This window comes from Nerophis lumbriciformis, linkage group LG23 (assembly GCF_033978685.3).
Source record: "Nerophis lumbriciformis linkage group LG23, RoL_Nlum_v2.1, whole genome shotgun sequence".
Classification (NCBI taxonomy): Eukaryota; Metazoa; Chordata; class Actinopteri; order Syngnathiformes; family Syngnathidae; genus Nerophis; species Nerophis lumbriciformis.
The window spans coordinates 10,637,112-10,652,986 of NC_084570.2; the positions used below are offsets into that span (position 1 = coordinate 10,637,112).

The following is a 15,875-nucleotide window of genomic DNA, read 5'->3' on the forward strand; positions in this document are numbered from 1 at the left end:
TACAGTATGTAGAATAACGTGTTACAAATGTTTTAAAGTGACAATATAATATTATAATATTTAATAGATAATTATTTGAATATTATTGATGTTATTTTTTCCCCATTAGTAAATCCTTTCGGGGTCTTTCTGTGTGGAGTTTGCATTTTGTTCCACCCCCTGGGAGGTGAGGGGAGTAGTGAGCAGCAGCGGTGGTCATGCTCGGGAATCATTTTGGTGATTTAACCCCCAATTCCAACCCTTGATGCTGTTCTCACCGGGTACTTCGGCATCCTCCCACACCCAAAGAGATGCATCTGCGGTTAGGTTGATTGGCAACACTAAATTGACCCTAGTGTGTGAATGTGAGTGTGAATGTTTGTTTGTTTGTTTGTTTGAGTTTATTTATTTCGAACATGCAAGTATACAACATGATGTTGTCTGTCTTTCTGTGTTGGCCCTGCGATGAGGTGGCGACTTGTCCAGAATGCAGCTGGGATAGGCTCCAGCACCCCCGTGACCCCGAGAGGGACAAGCGTTAGAAAATGGATGAATGGATGGATGGCTGGCATTTGTATTCCTCACTGACAGCAGAGGGTGAGCGGGTCGATCCCGACATCGACCGCATGGATACTAACTGCAGTACTACCAGTATCGGTTTAATAATGAACGCGATAGTCAGTTCTCTTCTGTTTTTTTTTACAATCATCTCCGAGTGTTTTTGTTTGTGTTCTTCATATAGTTACATTGTTGAGATTGTTACATGTATTGTTATATTGTTACATTCAGAATTGAGAAATACGTCGGCCACAGAAGGGCATTTGGGGGCAAAAAAGCAGAAACATTTTAGTTAAATGAACATTATTAATATTATAATCAAATATAATACAAACCCCGTTTCCATATGAGTTGGGAAATTGTGTTAGATGTAAATATAAACGGAATACAATGATTTGAAAATACTTTTCAACCCATATTCAATTGAATGCACTACAAAGACAAGATATTTGATGTTCAAACTCATAAACTTTTTTTTTTTTTTTGCAAATAATAATTAACTTAGAATTTCATGGCTGCAACACGTGCCAAAGTAGTTGGGTAAGGGCATGTTCACCACTGTGTTACATGGCCTTTTATTTTAACAACACTCAATAAACGATTGGGAACTGAGGAAACTAATTGTTGAAGCTTTGAAAGTGGAATTCTTTCCCATTCTTGTTTTATGTAGAGCTTCAGTCGCTCAACAGTCCGGGGTCTCCGCTGTCGTATTTTACGCTTCATAATGCGCCACACATTTTCGATGGGAGACAGGTCTGTACTGTAGGCGGGCCAGGAAAGTACCCGCACTTTTTTTTTTACGAAGCCACGCTGTTGTAACACGTGCTGAATGTGGCTTGGCATTGTCTTGCTGAAATAAGCAGGGGCGTCCATGAAAAAGACAGCGCTTAGATGGCAGCATATGTTGTTCCAAAACCTGTATGTACCTTTCAGCATTAATGGTCCTTTCACAGATGTGTAAGTCACCCATGCTTTGGGCACTAATGCACCCCCATACCATCACAGATGCTGGCTTTTGAATTTTGCGTCGATAACAGTCTGGATGGTTCGCTTCGCCTTTGGTCCGCATGACACGATGTCGAATATTTCCAAAAACAATTTGAACTGTGGACTCGTCAGACCACAGAACACTTTTCCACTTTGCATGAGTCCATCTTAGATGATCTCGGGCCCAGAGAAGCCGGCGGCGTTTCTGGATGTTGTTGATAAATGGCTTTCGCTTTGCATAGTAAATGATAATAAATAAATAAATGGGTTATGCTTGTATAGCGCTTTTCTACCTTCAAGGTACTCAAAGCGCTTTGACAGTATTTCCACATTCACCCATTCACGCACACATTCACACACTGATGGCGGGAGCTGCCATGCAAGGCGCTAACCAGCAGCCATCAGGAGCAATGGTGAAGTGTCTTGCCCAAGGACACAACGGACGTGACTAGGATGGTAGAAGGTGGGGATTGAACCCCAGTAACCAGCAACCCTCCGATTGCTCGCACGGCCACTCTACCAACTTCGCCACGCTGTCCCCTGATAAACATATTTTTTTTTGAAAATAATCATTAACTTTAGAACTTGATGCCAGCAACACGTGACAAAGAAGTTGGGAAATGTGGCAATAAATACTGATAAAGTTGAGGAATGCTCATCAAACACTTATTTGGAACATCCCACAGGTGAACAGGCACATTGGGAACAGGTGGGTGCCATGATTGGGTAGAAAAGTAGATTCCATGAAATGCTCAGTCATTCACAAACAAGGATGGGGCGAGGGTCACCACTTTGTCAACAAATGCCTGAGCAAATTGTTGAACAGTTTAAGAAAAACCTTTCTCAACCAGCTATTGCAAGGAATTTAGGGATTTCACCATCTACGGTCCGTAATATCATCAAAGGGTAACAGAGAATCTGGAGAAATCACTGCACGTAAGCAGCTAAGCCCGTGACCTTCGATCCCTCAGGCTGTACTGCATCAACAAGCGACATCAGTGTGTAAAGGATATCACCACATGGGCTCAGGAACACTTCAGAAACCCACTGTCAGCAACTACAGTTGGTCGCTACATCTGTAAGTGCAAGTTAAAACACTCCTATGCAAGGCAAAAACCGTTTATCAACAACACCCAGAAACGCCGTCGGCTTCGCTGGGCCTGAGCTCATCTAAGATGGACTGATACAAAGTGGAAAAGTGTTCTGTGGTCTGACGAGTCCAAATTTCAAATTGTTTTTGGAAACTGTGGACGTTGTGTCCTCCGGACCAAAGAGGAAAAGAGCCATCCGGAATGTTATATGCGCAAAGTTGAAAAGCCAGCATCTGTGATGGTATGGGGGTGTATTAGTGCCCAAGACATGGGTAACTTACACATCTGTGAAGGCGCCATTAATGCTGAAAGGTACATACAGGTTTTGGAGCCATCCAAGCAACGTTACCATGGACGCCCCTGCTTATTTCAGCAAGACAATGCCAAGCCACGTGTTACATCAACGTATCTTCATAGTAAAAGAGTGCGGGTATTAGACTGGCCTGCCTGTAGTCCAGACCTGTCTCCCATTGAAAATGTGTGGCGCATTATGAAGCCTAAAATACTACAACGGAGACCCCCAGACTGTTGAACAACTTAAGCTGTACATCAAGCAAGAATGGGAAAGAATTCCACCTGAGAAGCTTAAAAAATGTGTCTCCTCAGTTCCCAAAGGTTTACTGAGTGTTGTTAAAAGGAAAGGCCATGTAACACAGTGGTGAACATGCCCTTTCCCAACTACTTTGGCACGTGTTGCAGCCATGAAATTATTATTTGCAAAAAAAAATAAAGTGAGTTTGAACATCAAATATCTTGTCTTTGTAGTGCATTCAATTGAATATGGGTTGAAAAGGATTTTAAGAGTTTATGAGACACAATTTCCCAACTCATCAATCAATCAATCAATCAATCAATGTTTATTTATATAGCCGTAAATCACAAGTGTCTCAAAGGGCTGCACAAGCCACAACGACATCCTCGGTACAAAGCCCACATAAGGGCAAGGAAAAACTCACCCCAGTGGTAGGTCGATGTGAATGACTATGAGAAACCTTGGAGAGGACCGCATATGTGGGTAACCCCCCCCCCCCTCTAGGGGAGACCGAATGCAATGGATGTCGAGTGGATCTGACATAATATTGTGAGAGTCCAGTCCATAGTGGATCCAACATAATAGTAAGAGTCCAGTCCATAGTGGGGCCAGCAGGAGACCATCCCGAGCGGAGACGGGTCAGCAGCGCAGAGATGTTCCCAGCCGATGCACAGGCGAGCTCATATGGGAACGGGGTTTGTATATATATATATATATATATATATGTATGTGTGGGGAAAAAAAATCACAAGACTATTTCATCTCTACAGGCCTGTTTCATGAGGGGGGGTACCCTCAATCGTCAGGAGATTTTAATGGGAGCATTCGCATACCATGGTTTATATAGGGCACAGAGTGGGTGGGTACAGGCTGGCCTAGGGGCGTGGTGATTGGTTCATGTGTTACCTAGGAGGTGTTTCCGTCTATGGCGGCATGTTGTTACAATTTTGCTGCGCTTGTTGAGGGATGACAGGTCTGGACGGTAGATAATAAACAGTTTCTCTTTCAAGCATAGGTTGCATCTTTTATTACCACTATTGTAAGGTGTGCTGGATGCAAGAATTTGCCATGTTATTGAATATTCAACATTATTGTCTTTGAGGTCCCAAATGTGTTTGCTGAGTTCTGTGGTATTTCGCAGGTTTTTGTTCCTGAAAGAAGCCTTGTGGTTGTTCCATCTGGTTTTGAATTCACCCTCGGTTAATCCTACATATGTGTCGGATGTGTTAATGTCCTTGCGTATTACCTTAGATTGGTAGACAACTGATGTTTGTAAGCATCCCCCGTTGAGGGGGCAATCAGGTTTCTTTCGACAGTTACATGCTTTGTTGGTTTTGGAGTCGTTCTGACTGGGGGCCGACGGCTCATTTGCAATTGTTTTGTTGTGGTTTGAGATGATTTGTCGTATATTGTTCATGCAGCTGTAGCTCAATTTGATGTTGTTCTTGTTGAATACTTTTCTTAGGATGTTGTCTTTGGGAAAGTGTTTGTCAATCAGGTTGAGGAATTTGTGTCCAATGTTCGTTGAGACGTTTTTGCTGTATGGGGGGTTGTACCAGATGATGTCGTTCCGTTTTCTGTTCTTTTTTGGCTGGTTTCCTGGCGTGGGTTCATAGGTGAGGGTGAAATTGTATCCGCTTTCATCAAGGGCTTTTTGGTACGAGGGGGTTGCTTGGTCAAATTCAGCTTTGCTAGATGACAGCATCGATAGCCTTTTATTGATTCCGGTAGGTATTCTTTTCGTGGTGGTGGGTGGATGGTTGCTGTCATGGTGCACGTATTGGAGTGTTGTGTTGGGTTTCGTGAATGGTTGGTAGCTGTTATTTCTCAGGTTGAAAGTGACGTCAAGAAAGTTGACGGTTTGCTTGTTGGCTTCAATCGTGATCCGTAGGCCGTTCTCTTTGAAAATTTGGCATATGCGCTTCTTGGTATTCTCGCTGCTCCTTGGCCAAGGAGCAGCGATATCATCAAAAGCGCTCTACTACGGTATCGAGCACTATTTTTTGGATAACCTTATTAAGACATATATATATATATATATATATATATATATATATATATATATATATATATATATATATATATATATATATATATATATATAAATATATATATATATATATATATATATATATATATATATATATATATATATATATATATATATATATATATGTGTGTACCGGTATATATATATATATATATATATATATATATATATATATATATATATATATATATATTATATACATATATAAATATTTTATATTTAATTATTGAAATAATAATTACTATTATGTTTTGCTTTTATATAGTTATTTTGTTCTATTGACTTTATTTTGCTCAAACACGTATATGTAATGAAACACATAAGAAAATAATGTTATAATTTTGGTAAAATATTTACATTGACAAAATGGATGGATGGATGGTTATATTATTGCATTTATATATTTGAAATGTGTTTGTTGATATGTAATCATTTATTGCCTTGGATGTTTGTTAGATTTGCATATGGTCATGAATTGATCAACAGGCCAAATCAGGGAGGGGAATTCGATCATTTTGATCATTTTCAAGTTTAAAAGGTATCAGACTCAGTGTTGGTATCGGCAATGCTATCCATGTCGTCACTTATCGCCCAACCCGACTGACAGCAATCGAGTGCGCATGCGCCAACATCACCTGAGCGAAGCCCAACCGCGGTGCGCGCGAGGCGAGAAGATTATAAAAGTCCAAGCGGGGGACGGAGAGGCGGACATTACTCCCTGCTTTGCCAGGAAACTACTTCAACTTCCCTTTGCCTTTCTAGCTCCTTCCAGGTGAACTCGGGGTTGCTTTGTTTCGACCCAGCACGAAGAGAGGGGGAAAGGAAAACAAAAAAAAAGAGTCATGGATCGAGGAAGAGAATTAAGAACAAGCTAGCGCCTTTGGTGGGAGAGTGCGAGCCGCGGAGAAGCCGCGGTGTTCGGACACAGGATGGGGATGGATGTCAGCACTCTCCGGACCCTCATCAGCAGATATGTAAGTTTTTGTATAAACAGCGTCGTCCTTGTTTGTTTCCCCTCGCACACACTTGGACACAATACAGACCAGAGCGGGGTTTTACATCTTTTCCACCACTTATCCGGATTAAGTTTCACTCACGAGAGAGGAAGTGGCACCTTCTCACCGACTTATCAGCAAACTCTTTCCCTATTGGTTGAATACATTTTTGTATTTGACTATAACCGGAAGTAAAATCCTTTTCATCTATTGTTGAGAAGTCACTTAGGAGTGTGTAGAGCAGGCCTGGGCAAATATTTTGACTCGGGGGGCCAAATTTAGAGGGAAAAAAAAGTGTCTGCATGGGGGCCGGTATTATTTTTAGGAATACTAATACAAAACCTAACAATAATGCCTGATTGAATGCTAAAAACGTTATGACAGACCGCCTTAAAAACGGAATGTAATTTCACATTTTTTAACTGAATCAATCAATCAATCAATCAATGTTTATTTATATAGCCCTAAATCACAAGTGTCTCAAAGGGCTGCACAAGCCACAACGACATCCTCGGTATAGCCCACATAAGGGCAAGGAAAAACTCACCCCAGTGGGACGTCGATGTGAATGACTATGAGAAACCTTGGAGAGGACCGCATATGTGGGTAACCCCCCCCCTCTAGGGAGACCGAATGCAATGGATGTCGAGTGGGTCTAACATAATATTGTGAGAGTCCAGTCCATAGTGGATCCAGCATAACAGTAAGAGTCCAGTCCACAGTGGGGTCAGCAGGAAACCATCCCGAGCGGAGACGGGTCAGCAGCGCAGAGATGTTCCCAACCGATATACAGGCGAGCGGTTCACCCCGGGTCCCGACCCCGGACAGCCAGCACCCCATCCATGGCCACCGGATCTGTGTGTCTCCCCTTCCACAAGGGATAGGGGGGAACAGAGGAGAAAAGAAAAGAAATGAGACACCCAGAATGTACATGCAAATAAAGGATGTGAGATTTACAAAATTAACTACGAACGATAAAACACTGAATATTGACAACATTTGAACGTCACACCCGCTCTCCATCCACATATACAAACACAGCAAAATATGATCGCCAAGGGTAAAAAAAACCACCTACTATCTGATATATCTGATATATCACTAAGCTTTAGAACTTTGTTGTAAAAATCTCCTTCCGCGTCTGTCCCTGACACCCGCATTTCAGGCTGGCTGCTCTGGAAACACTCTGTGGAAACACTCCTCACCCACACTGCTTGGTGCCTGGTCTGAGCTGCTGTGACGTAGATTACCATAGTAACTAGTACATCATGCAAAAGCGCAGATTCCAACCATTGAAATACTTTGTATAGTTCAAGACTTACGGTCATTTGAAAACATCACTGCACATCATAATGGCAGCTACAGTTTCCATCTTAAAAATCTAAAAAAATTATTTGTGAATATCCGGCGGGCCAGATTGAAAAGCTTTTCAGCCCCCGGGCCTTAATTTGCCTAGGTCTGCTATAGGGGCTCTGTACAATACATATACAATATGATAATAAATAAAAAAAATACAACATAACATTTATCTTGGCATCAAAACAGGCTCATCTTTTAGTGCTGGCAGCTGTAGGCGTTGATAAGCCATATTTGCAATTTTTTTTTGTGAAGGCCTTGTAAGTTGTGACCAGTTTAACCTCCTTAAGTACTGAGTTCCACACATTTGTGCTCCTTACTGACCAGGCCGACTTACTGAAAGTGCCTCCTGCGCAGAGGAATATAACAGTCACCTCCGACAGAGCCTCGAGTGACACGCTCACGGCTGTTTCTTTGACTGATGAACTCTGGAGCCAACTCATGCAGTACTTTATAGGTCAGTTTTAAGTCTGCAAATGCGTGAAGACTGTCCCAGTTTAAAATACTGTATTGTTTTTTTAGAATGGCACAGTGATGATAGTGCCTAGGTTTTTTTATCCATAACCTTATGAAACAAAATACTAAACACTCATTAATAATAAATAAGTCACAAGTCAAGTATCAGAAACTGGGAGTAAATCCACTTTAATGGAACTTATTATCAGTATGCCTGTGCTGATGTGGAAGTCACGTATTTCCAGTGGAGTTTCTGTCATCCAATCTAATATAATATGCGACATCTCCCATTTGAGCTGGACTTCCAAAGGATCATTCACATGAATTATGTAATCCAGTTTTTTTTTTTTCCTTTTTCTCCCTGCTAGTCAAATCGATGGGCTGCAGTGGAGCCACCAGCTCTGTATGGCTCTTGCATTAGGCTCCACACTAATGTGTTGAGTGAGACGAGCGCCGCACACATGAGCGTCCGAGAGCTCCTTGCTCATCTGAGGCTTAGATCCGGCCTCCCAACTGTTGCTAATGGCCAATAAACTGAAATCCCTGCTGCATGGGAGCAGAAATGGAGTTGCGTAGTAAGAAGCGAGTTGAGACAAGCCGGTGACTGATAGGATGTGGGATGCTGATGAGGTCTGCTTGTGTAATTGATCTGGATAACGGCTTAAGACAAATGGGTTTGGGCTAAATTGATTGTGTTGCCAGCGCAACGCAAACCTGCATGCACAGCGGACTGCTGAATATTTAAGATTAGGGTTGGGAACATTTATCTGTTTGTCAATACGTTGCTTTCATGAAATATCCGTCAATACACGGGAGACAGCATTATAATGGACGAATATGTCCCTAACCGCATCTGGGAGAAAACGGAACACTTAAGTCTTTTTTTTGGCCAGCAGTAGCAACAGTCGTAGGATAGCAGAGTTGGTTACTAGTAATGCACTACATTTACTTTGTCAGGGTTTCTGCAGGTCATTAAAAAGCATGAAAAGTAATTAAATGGTTTTGGTGAAAGTTGGAGGCCTTAAATGGCATGAAAAATAAAACAATTTGATGTCCAAAGGCATTGAAAAAATTTAATGCGGTGCAATTAGCTAATCACAAGTGGGCGATTAAAGGTAGGCAGCAGTTAACGGTGGCAAATTTCTTTGGCGTGACCAGCAAAGCAACTTCTGCTGTTACCATGACGCCACCATGACTGGCAGCAGCGGCTGCTACCACTACAGACAAATAAATAAATAAGATACATTCTCAGACTAAACCATCTTGTGAGCCAATTGTAATTCACTAGAGCAGTGGTTCTCAAATGGGGGTACGCGTACCCCTGGGGGTACTTGAAGGTATGCCAAGGGGTACGTGAGATTTTTTTTAAATATTCTAAAAATAGCAACAATTCAAAAATCCTTTTATAAATATATTTATTGAATAATACTTCAAGAAAATATGAATTTAAGTTCATAAACTGAACATCAAATCAAGTAGGTTATTCCATTCATTACAATGCAACAATGCAATATTCAGTGTTGACAGCTAGATTTTTTGTGGACATATTTATAATTGAATCACTTGTTTATTTTTCAACAAGTTTTTAGTTATTTTTATATCTTTTTTTCCAAATAGTTCAAGAAAGACTACTACAAATGAGCAATATTTTTGCACTGTTATACAATTTAATAAATCAGAAACTGATGACATAGTGCTGTATTTTACTTCTTTATCTCTTTTTTTTCAACCAAAAATGCTTTGCTCTGATTAGGGGGTACTTGAATTAAAAAAATGTTCACAGGGGGGTACATCACTGGAAAAAGGTTGAGAACCACTGCACTAGAGGGTACCAGTTAATGTAAACTTTTCAGCTATTCAAGATTATCATTGTCTAATGCTTATAATGTTGTCTGTACAGAAAGTTGTAAGCTTTTGACTATATATATATATATATATATATATATATATATATATATATATATATGTATGTATGTATGTATGTATGTATGTATGTATGTATGTATGTATGTATGTATGTATGTATGTATGTATGTATGTATGTGTGTATATATATATATATATATATATATATTTATCTGCAGTAGGACATGGGCATTAAATTTGCTTTAAGTTGCATTAAAAAGGCATACAAAAAATATTACATAATGTAATATTTTTTGTATGCCTTTTACATTATGTTTGCTGAGTACTTGCAGAAACCCCGTCTGTTATGTTTTCTTAAGGAACTTTTTGGATCAATTGTATTTGTTAGCATAGTTTTAATGCAACATACTTTTTACTTTTATTGAAGTACTTTTGTGAAGAAAAAAATGCAACGTTTGCAATGGGAGATGACATCAGATGTGTAAGTGGGACAGTCAGAGTTGCTAAGAATTTAGGTTCATAGAAGATTCCATAAGAACTGCTTTTGATCCCACTCGTGGAAGAGTGGGGTGGTGATACAACAACTGCAACTTTTCAAACTTAATGAAAAAAAATAAAACATGCAAATGGCCTCATGTCACAGACAATGTTTTATGAGGAATACCTGGAATATGAATGTGTTGCAACTTTTCCTTTTTTTTAAAGAATACCAACGCATGGGGTCATTTTTCTAAGGGTTAATTTTTAACTTGAATCATATTACTCTAAAGGAGTCCTTCTCAAATAGTGGGGCGGGCCCACAGATGCAAGTGGTGGGTGCGAGTGACCTCAGGGAACATGCTTTTCTTTGCCATACTAGAATATGATGAAGTGTATGTAGCGTTTGGCTTCACTCTGAAGAAAGACTGGTATTGTTTTCTTTAATGTTGATACAGATACAATGTTATGCAGAGGTGCACTTGTAACAATTTTATGAACAAGTTATACTATTTATAGTCGCGGTGGTGGGGCGCAAAATATTTTCTTTTTCCTCGGTGGGCGTAACAGAAAATAATTGAGAAGCACTGCTCTAAAGTAATAGTATTTTTTACTTGAGTACAATTTTTGGCTATGCTACCCACCTCGGTAGGATAAAGAGATGAAAGTCGGGCTATAATTTTTGGCTTTTTTTTTTAAAAGCAGATGCGCTTTTTGTCTCTTGGGTCATGCTGCATAACCTTGGTCACTCGCCACCCAGTTGCCGGGTCACCGTCTCTCCAGTTGCCGCCATCTCTCATTATCTCAGACGGGCCGAGGACGTTATGTAAGCTGTGCTTCTCAAGTGTAATATGCATTGTAATCTCCGTGTCCGTGAAGAATGGGAGTTGAATGTAATCGCAGCGACACGAAGGAGCTCACTTGTGGTCCATTCACGCCGCCGGCTCGCATACTCCCATTATCTTATCCGACTCCTCCAAGAGTTTTAATAAGACCGTTTAGAAAGGTTTTGAATGTAGACAGTCTACAGCAGGGGTGGTCTATTTTATTGGTCGCATGCAGAGACATTTATAGAATGTTGTGCTTCAAGATGCTTTAAACAACCCAACATACTTTGTCAATGCATGCCAGGCTATCTGAACAAATCAAGCTTTGTGTTATAGCTTGCAAAGAAAACAACAAAGCTCTACTAAATCTTTGTTTTAGCTGCTTTTATTCATTTTTTTACTGAACTAATTTTTTTTTATAGTTTTTTGTCAAACTTCTAAGCAAAGTATAATCTTTAATAACCATACAGGAACTTTTAAAGGTGTCATATTATATTTTTTGTACATTTAAAACACTTCCTTGTGGTCTACATAGCATGGAATGGTTCTTTTGTAAAACGTTTGCATAGATTATGTTTTACAGACCATCTTCAAACCGCTTTCTGACTGTCTCTTCAGGATGCGCCATTTTGTGGGTGGTCTTATTTACGTGGCTCCACTTCAACTGTGTCTTCTCCCCACCGTCTTTGGTGTTTTTTTTAGTGCTTCCATAGCGAGTCTACTGACAGATATAAGTTGGAACTATAAGTTACTTTGTATTAGAAAGGCAAGGCAAGGCAACAGCGCCTCCTTGCCACACCCGCTAGATTAAAGATGCTCTGTATTTTGTCACACTGGGGAAGATTAGGCTGACATTGAATGGTTGTTCTGCAAAGTTTAAACAACTGTGGGGTGTTTTTTTCTGAGATATGTAGGAGAAACTGATGTCCAAATTAACCCTGATTGAATCACCATTTTAATATGGGTGGTTGATGAGCCTTTTGTGTGCTTGTGAGTTGCTATATCTCTCTAGGGCCAGTCAGGAATGCAGCTGTCTTTGGTTTTATGTTGACTTCTGTCCGTGGTTTCTTACTTCATTTATTATTATTATTATTATTATTATTATTATTATTATTATTATTATTATTATAATTAATAATAATAATAATAATGATAATAATATTACACATCTTTTTTTTAAATTTTTTTAATTATTTTTAAATTTTACTATTTGGGGAAAAAACAGCACATTTGTTGTATGTTTAGCAACTTGTTCCAATTATTTGTCTAAAAAGATCTATAAAAAAAAAAAAAAAAAAAGAAAACAGTGGAGGATGCATGTGCATGTACGAGCCAGTTTGCCCCACAACAAGAGGATAGAGAAAAAGAAGGAGTTTATAGACTACATCGTCGTAATACAAAGATGTATGCGCGCAAAGCACTTTGGGTGAATTTATGCCGTATATGGATAATCCGCTGACATCACTGGTGGGACAAACGTCACATGACAGAGCAAATTCCAAACTGCTCGTTTAGATGAAGTATAAAAAAAGGCAAGATTGTTTTTTATAAATATATTTGCAATGCCTCCATGATTTGATTTGAAATTTCCGGGACTTATGCAGATCCCAAATACACAACAGCATGTCCCAATAGGTAAGAAACGCAAATGTTGCATGCTGACTGTCATACAAAGAAGTTAACCACTGTTAAAAAAAATACATAAAAACGATAAAAGTGGCTAAAAAAACAAAGGTGCAATGCGACAGAGAATTGTGGCACGGATGCGCCTCACCCCTAAATTCCACCAAGTGTGTACTGGGTGTGTACTGCGTCCCAGCTTTGACCCTCCAGAGCTCTATTAACGTAAGGCTTCTATGTTTACCAAGTCTGCCCAGATAAGGATACAGCAGGACTGGAAGTACAACACAAAAACAAAATTGATTGATTTTCAGAATAAAATGATTTGTTTTTAATAATAGGTTACTTACCTATGTTAAAAGTGTTTAATATCAGTTTGAGTTCCACTACCAATTGTCTCACGAGAATCACTGCGATTTCACTGGGAGAACTTGTCGGCCTCGTCACTACTGCTGTCTGGCGCAGCGGAGCCCTGTCCCGCTTTATACGTAGCCGATGAGTATTGGCGGACCACATGCCACGCAACAAACTTGCAGTACAATTGCAAGGCAAACGCACTAGGTCAGGGGTCGGCAACCCAAAACGTTGAAAGAGGCATATTGGACCAAAAATACAAAAACACATTTGTCTGGAGCCGCAAAAAATTAAAAGCCATATTACATACAGATAGTGTGTCATGAGATATACATTGAATTAAGAGGACTTAAAGGAAACTAAATGACCTCAAATGTAGCTACAAATGGGGCATAATGATGCAATAGGGACAGCGTGGCGCAGTGGGAGAGTGGCCGTGCGCAACCCGAGGGTCCCTGGTTCAATCCCCACCTAGTACCATCCTCGTCATGTCCGTTGTGTCCTGAGCAAGACACTTCACCCTTGCTCCTGATGGGTGCTGGTTAGCGCCTTGCATGGCAGCTCCCTCCATCAGTGTGTGAATGTGTGTGTGAATGGGTAAATGTGGAAGTAGTGTCAAAGCGCTTTGAGTACCTTGAAGGTAGAAAAGCGCTATACAAGTACAACCCATTTATCATTTATTTATTTATATCGCTAGCCTAAATAGCATGTTAGCATCGATTAGCTTGCAGTCATGCAGTGACCAAATATGTCTGATTAGCACTCTACACATGTCAATAACATCGACAAAACTCACCTTTGTGCATTCATGCACAAAGTTAAAAGTTTGGTGGACAAAATGAGACAGAAAAAGGATAAAACACGTCCTGGGAAGTCGGCGAAAGTTATATATGTAAACAAAGTAAGGTGAGTTCAAGGACCGCCAAAATTAGTAGGACAAAACGGCGCTCGCCAAATACTCGAATCAGTGAAGCATGTTTAATATAAACAGTGTGATTTATAACAATTAGGGAGGTTTGTGTCATGTTTGTCCTCCTACAGAAAACATACTAAAACAAAAAATATTTTTTCCCCCCTCATTTTTCATACATTTTTGAAAAAGCTCCAGAGAGCCACTACGGCGGCGCTAAAGAGCCGCATGCGGCTCTAGAGCCGCGGGTTGCCGACCCCCGCACTAGGTGGAATCCCGGGTCAGTGTTTCCCACGGAATGTACCGTATTTTTCGGAGTATAAGTCGCTCCGGAGTATAAATCCGCACCGGCCGAAAATGCATAATAAAGAAGGAAGAAAACATATATAAGTCGCACTGGAGTATAAGTCGCATTTTTGGGGGAAATGTATTTGATAAAACCCAACACCAAGAATAGACATTTGAAAGGCAATTTAAAATAAATAAAGAATAGTGAACAACAGGCTGAATAAGTGTACGTTATATGAGGCATAAATAACCAACTGAGAACGTGCCTGGTATGTTAACGTAACATATTATGGTAAGAGTCATTCAAATAACTATAACATATAGAACATGCTATACGTTTACCAAACAATCTGTCACTCCTAATCGCTAAATCCCATGAAATCTTATACGTCTAGTCTCTTATGTGAATGAGCTAAATAATATTATTTGATATTTTACGGTAATGTGTTAATAATTTCACACATAAGTCGCTCCTGAGTATAAGTCGCACCCCCGGCCAAACTGAAAAAAAATGCGACTTATAGTCCGAAAAATACGGTATCTGTGGCGTTGGGTTGGGGGAGTCTTGGGAGTTTCGGGGACTTATGGTGCATTCCGTTAACCTCGGAAGTTGGAAGTCAGAGCTGGGAAAGACGTCACAGCTGAGATACGAGGTCGGAAATCAAGATGGCCACATTCATGAAGGCTATTCTTGCGCTTTCCTTCTCTGAATACAAACAATTTATGGGAAAATATGCACTCTTCCAGCAACCTTCAAACACGATGGATGAAGAGGAAACACCGACGCTTGCGATGTAAAACGTATAAAACGCAGTAAAACATGTATAGTATTTATAAACGTCCAACAACACAGTGGCCTAGTGGTTAGAGTGTCCGCCCTGAGATCGGTAGGTCGAGTCATACCAAAGACTATAAAAATGGGACCCATTACCTCCCTGCTTGGCACTCAGCATCAAGGGTTGGAATTGGGGGTTAAATCACCAAAAATTATTCCCGGGTGTGGCACCGCTGCTGCCCACTGCTCCCCTCACCTCCCAGGGGGTGAACAAGGGGATGGATCAAATGCATAGGACAAATTTCACCACACCTAGTGTGTGTGTGACAATCATTGGTACTTTAACTTCAACTACATCATTCACGGCTGATTTAGTGTGACAAAATATAGTTAGACGGGCTGCTAATAATGGATATTATAGAAGCTTCTGTTATTGTTAACCCTCAGAGCAGCCATCTTTTAAGCCAGCTCGGGATTGGTCAGGACACCCCGACTTTCTGAGTCGGAAATGGGTGTTCCAGTAGAAATTTCCAACTATGAACTCGGAAATTCCGGCTTCCCAGGACAAATACAACGCACCGTTAATGACATCATTGACTAATTAGCAAAATTGTTTATAACGTGTAACAAAGTTAGTTGTGGTATGTGCATATGATTTTGGTTAAGAGGCAAGAGTTAAAATGCAATCCACCGTACAAAGTTTGAACAACAAGCTACACAGAAGGTCCCATTATAATGTGTTTGTCAGCAAGAG

General features: G+C 40.3%; 1 protein-coding gene across 10 annotated transcripts in view; it reads left to right on the top strand.

Annotated features, from left to right (window-relative positions):
• The first annotated feature begins 5,868 nt into the window (after positions 1-5,868).
• The window catches only part of atp11a (ATPase phospholipid transporting 11A), a 100,971-nt gene continuing 90,964 nt past the window's right edge, over positions 5,869-15,875 (top strand). For all 10 annotated transcript variants that reach the window (XR_009817773.2, XR_009817772.1, XM_061985132.1 and 7 more), the window contains exon 1: positions 5,869-6,171. Coding sequence is in view for 8 of the 10 variants with exons in the window: in XM_061985132.1 (XP_061841116.1) it covers positions 6,127-6,171 (45 nt within the window). In the remaining 2 variants the exon portion in view is untranslated. The remainder of the gene's footprint in view (positions 6,172-15,875) is intronic.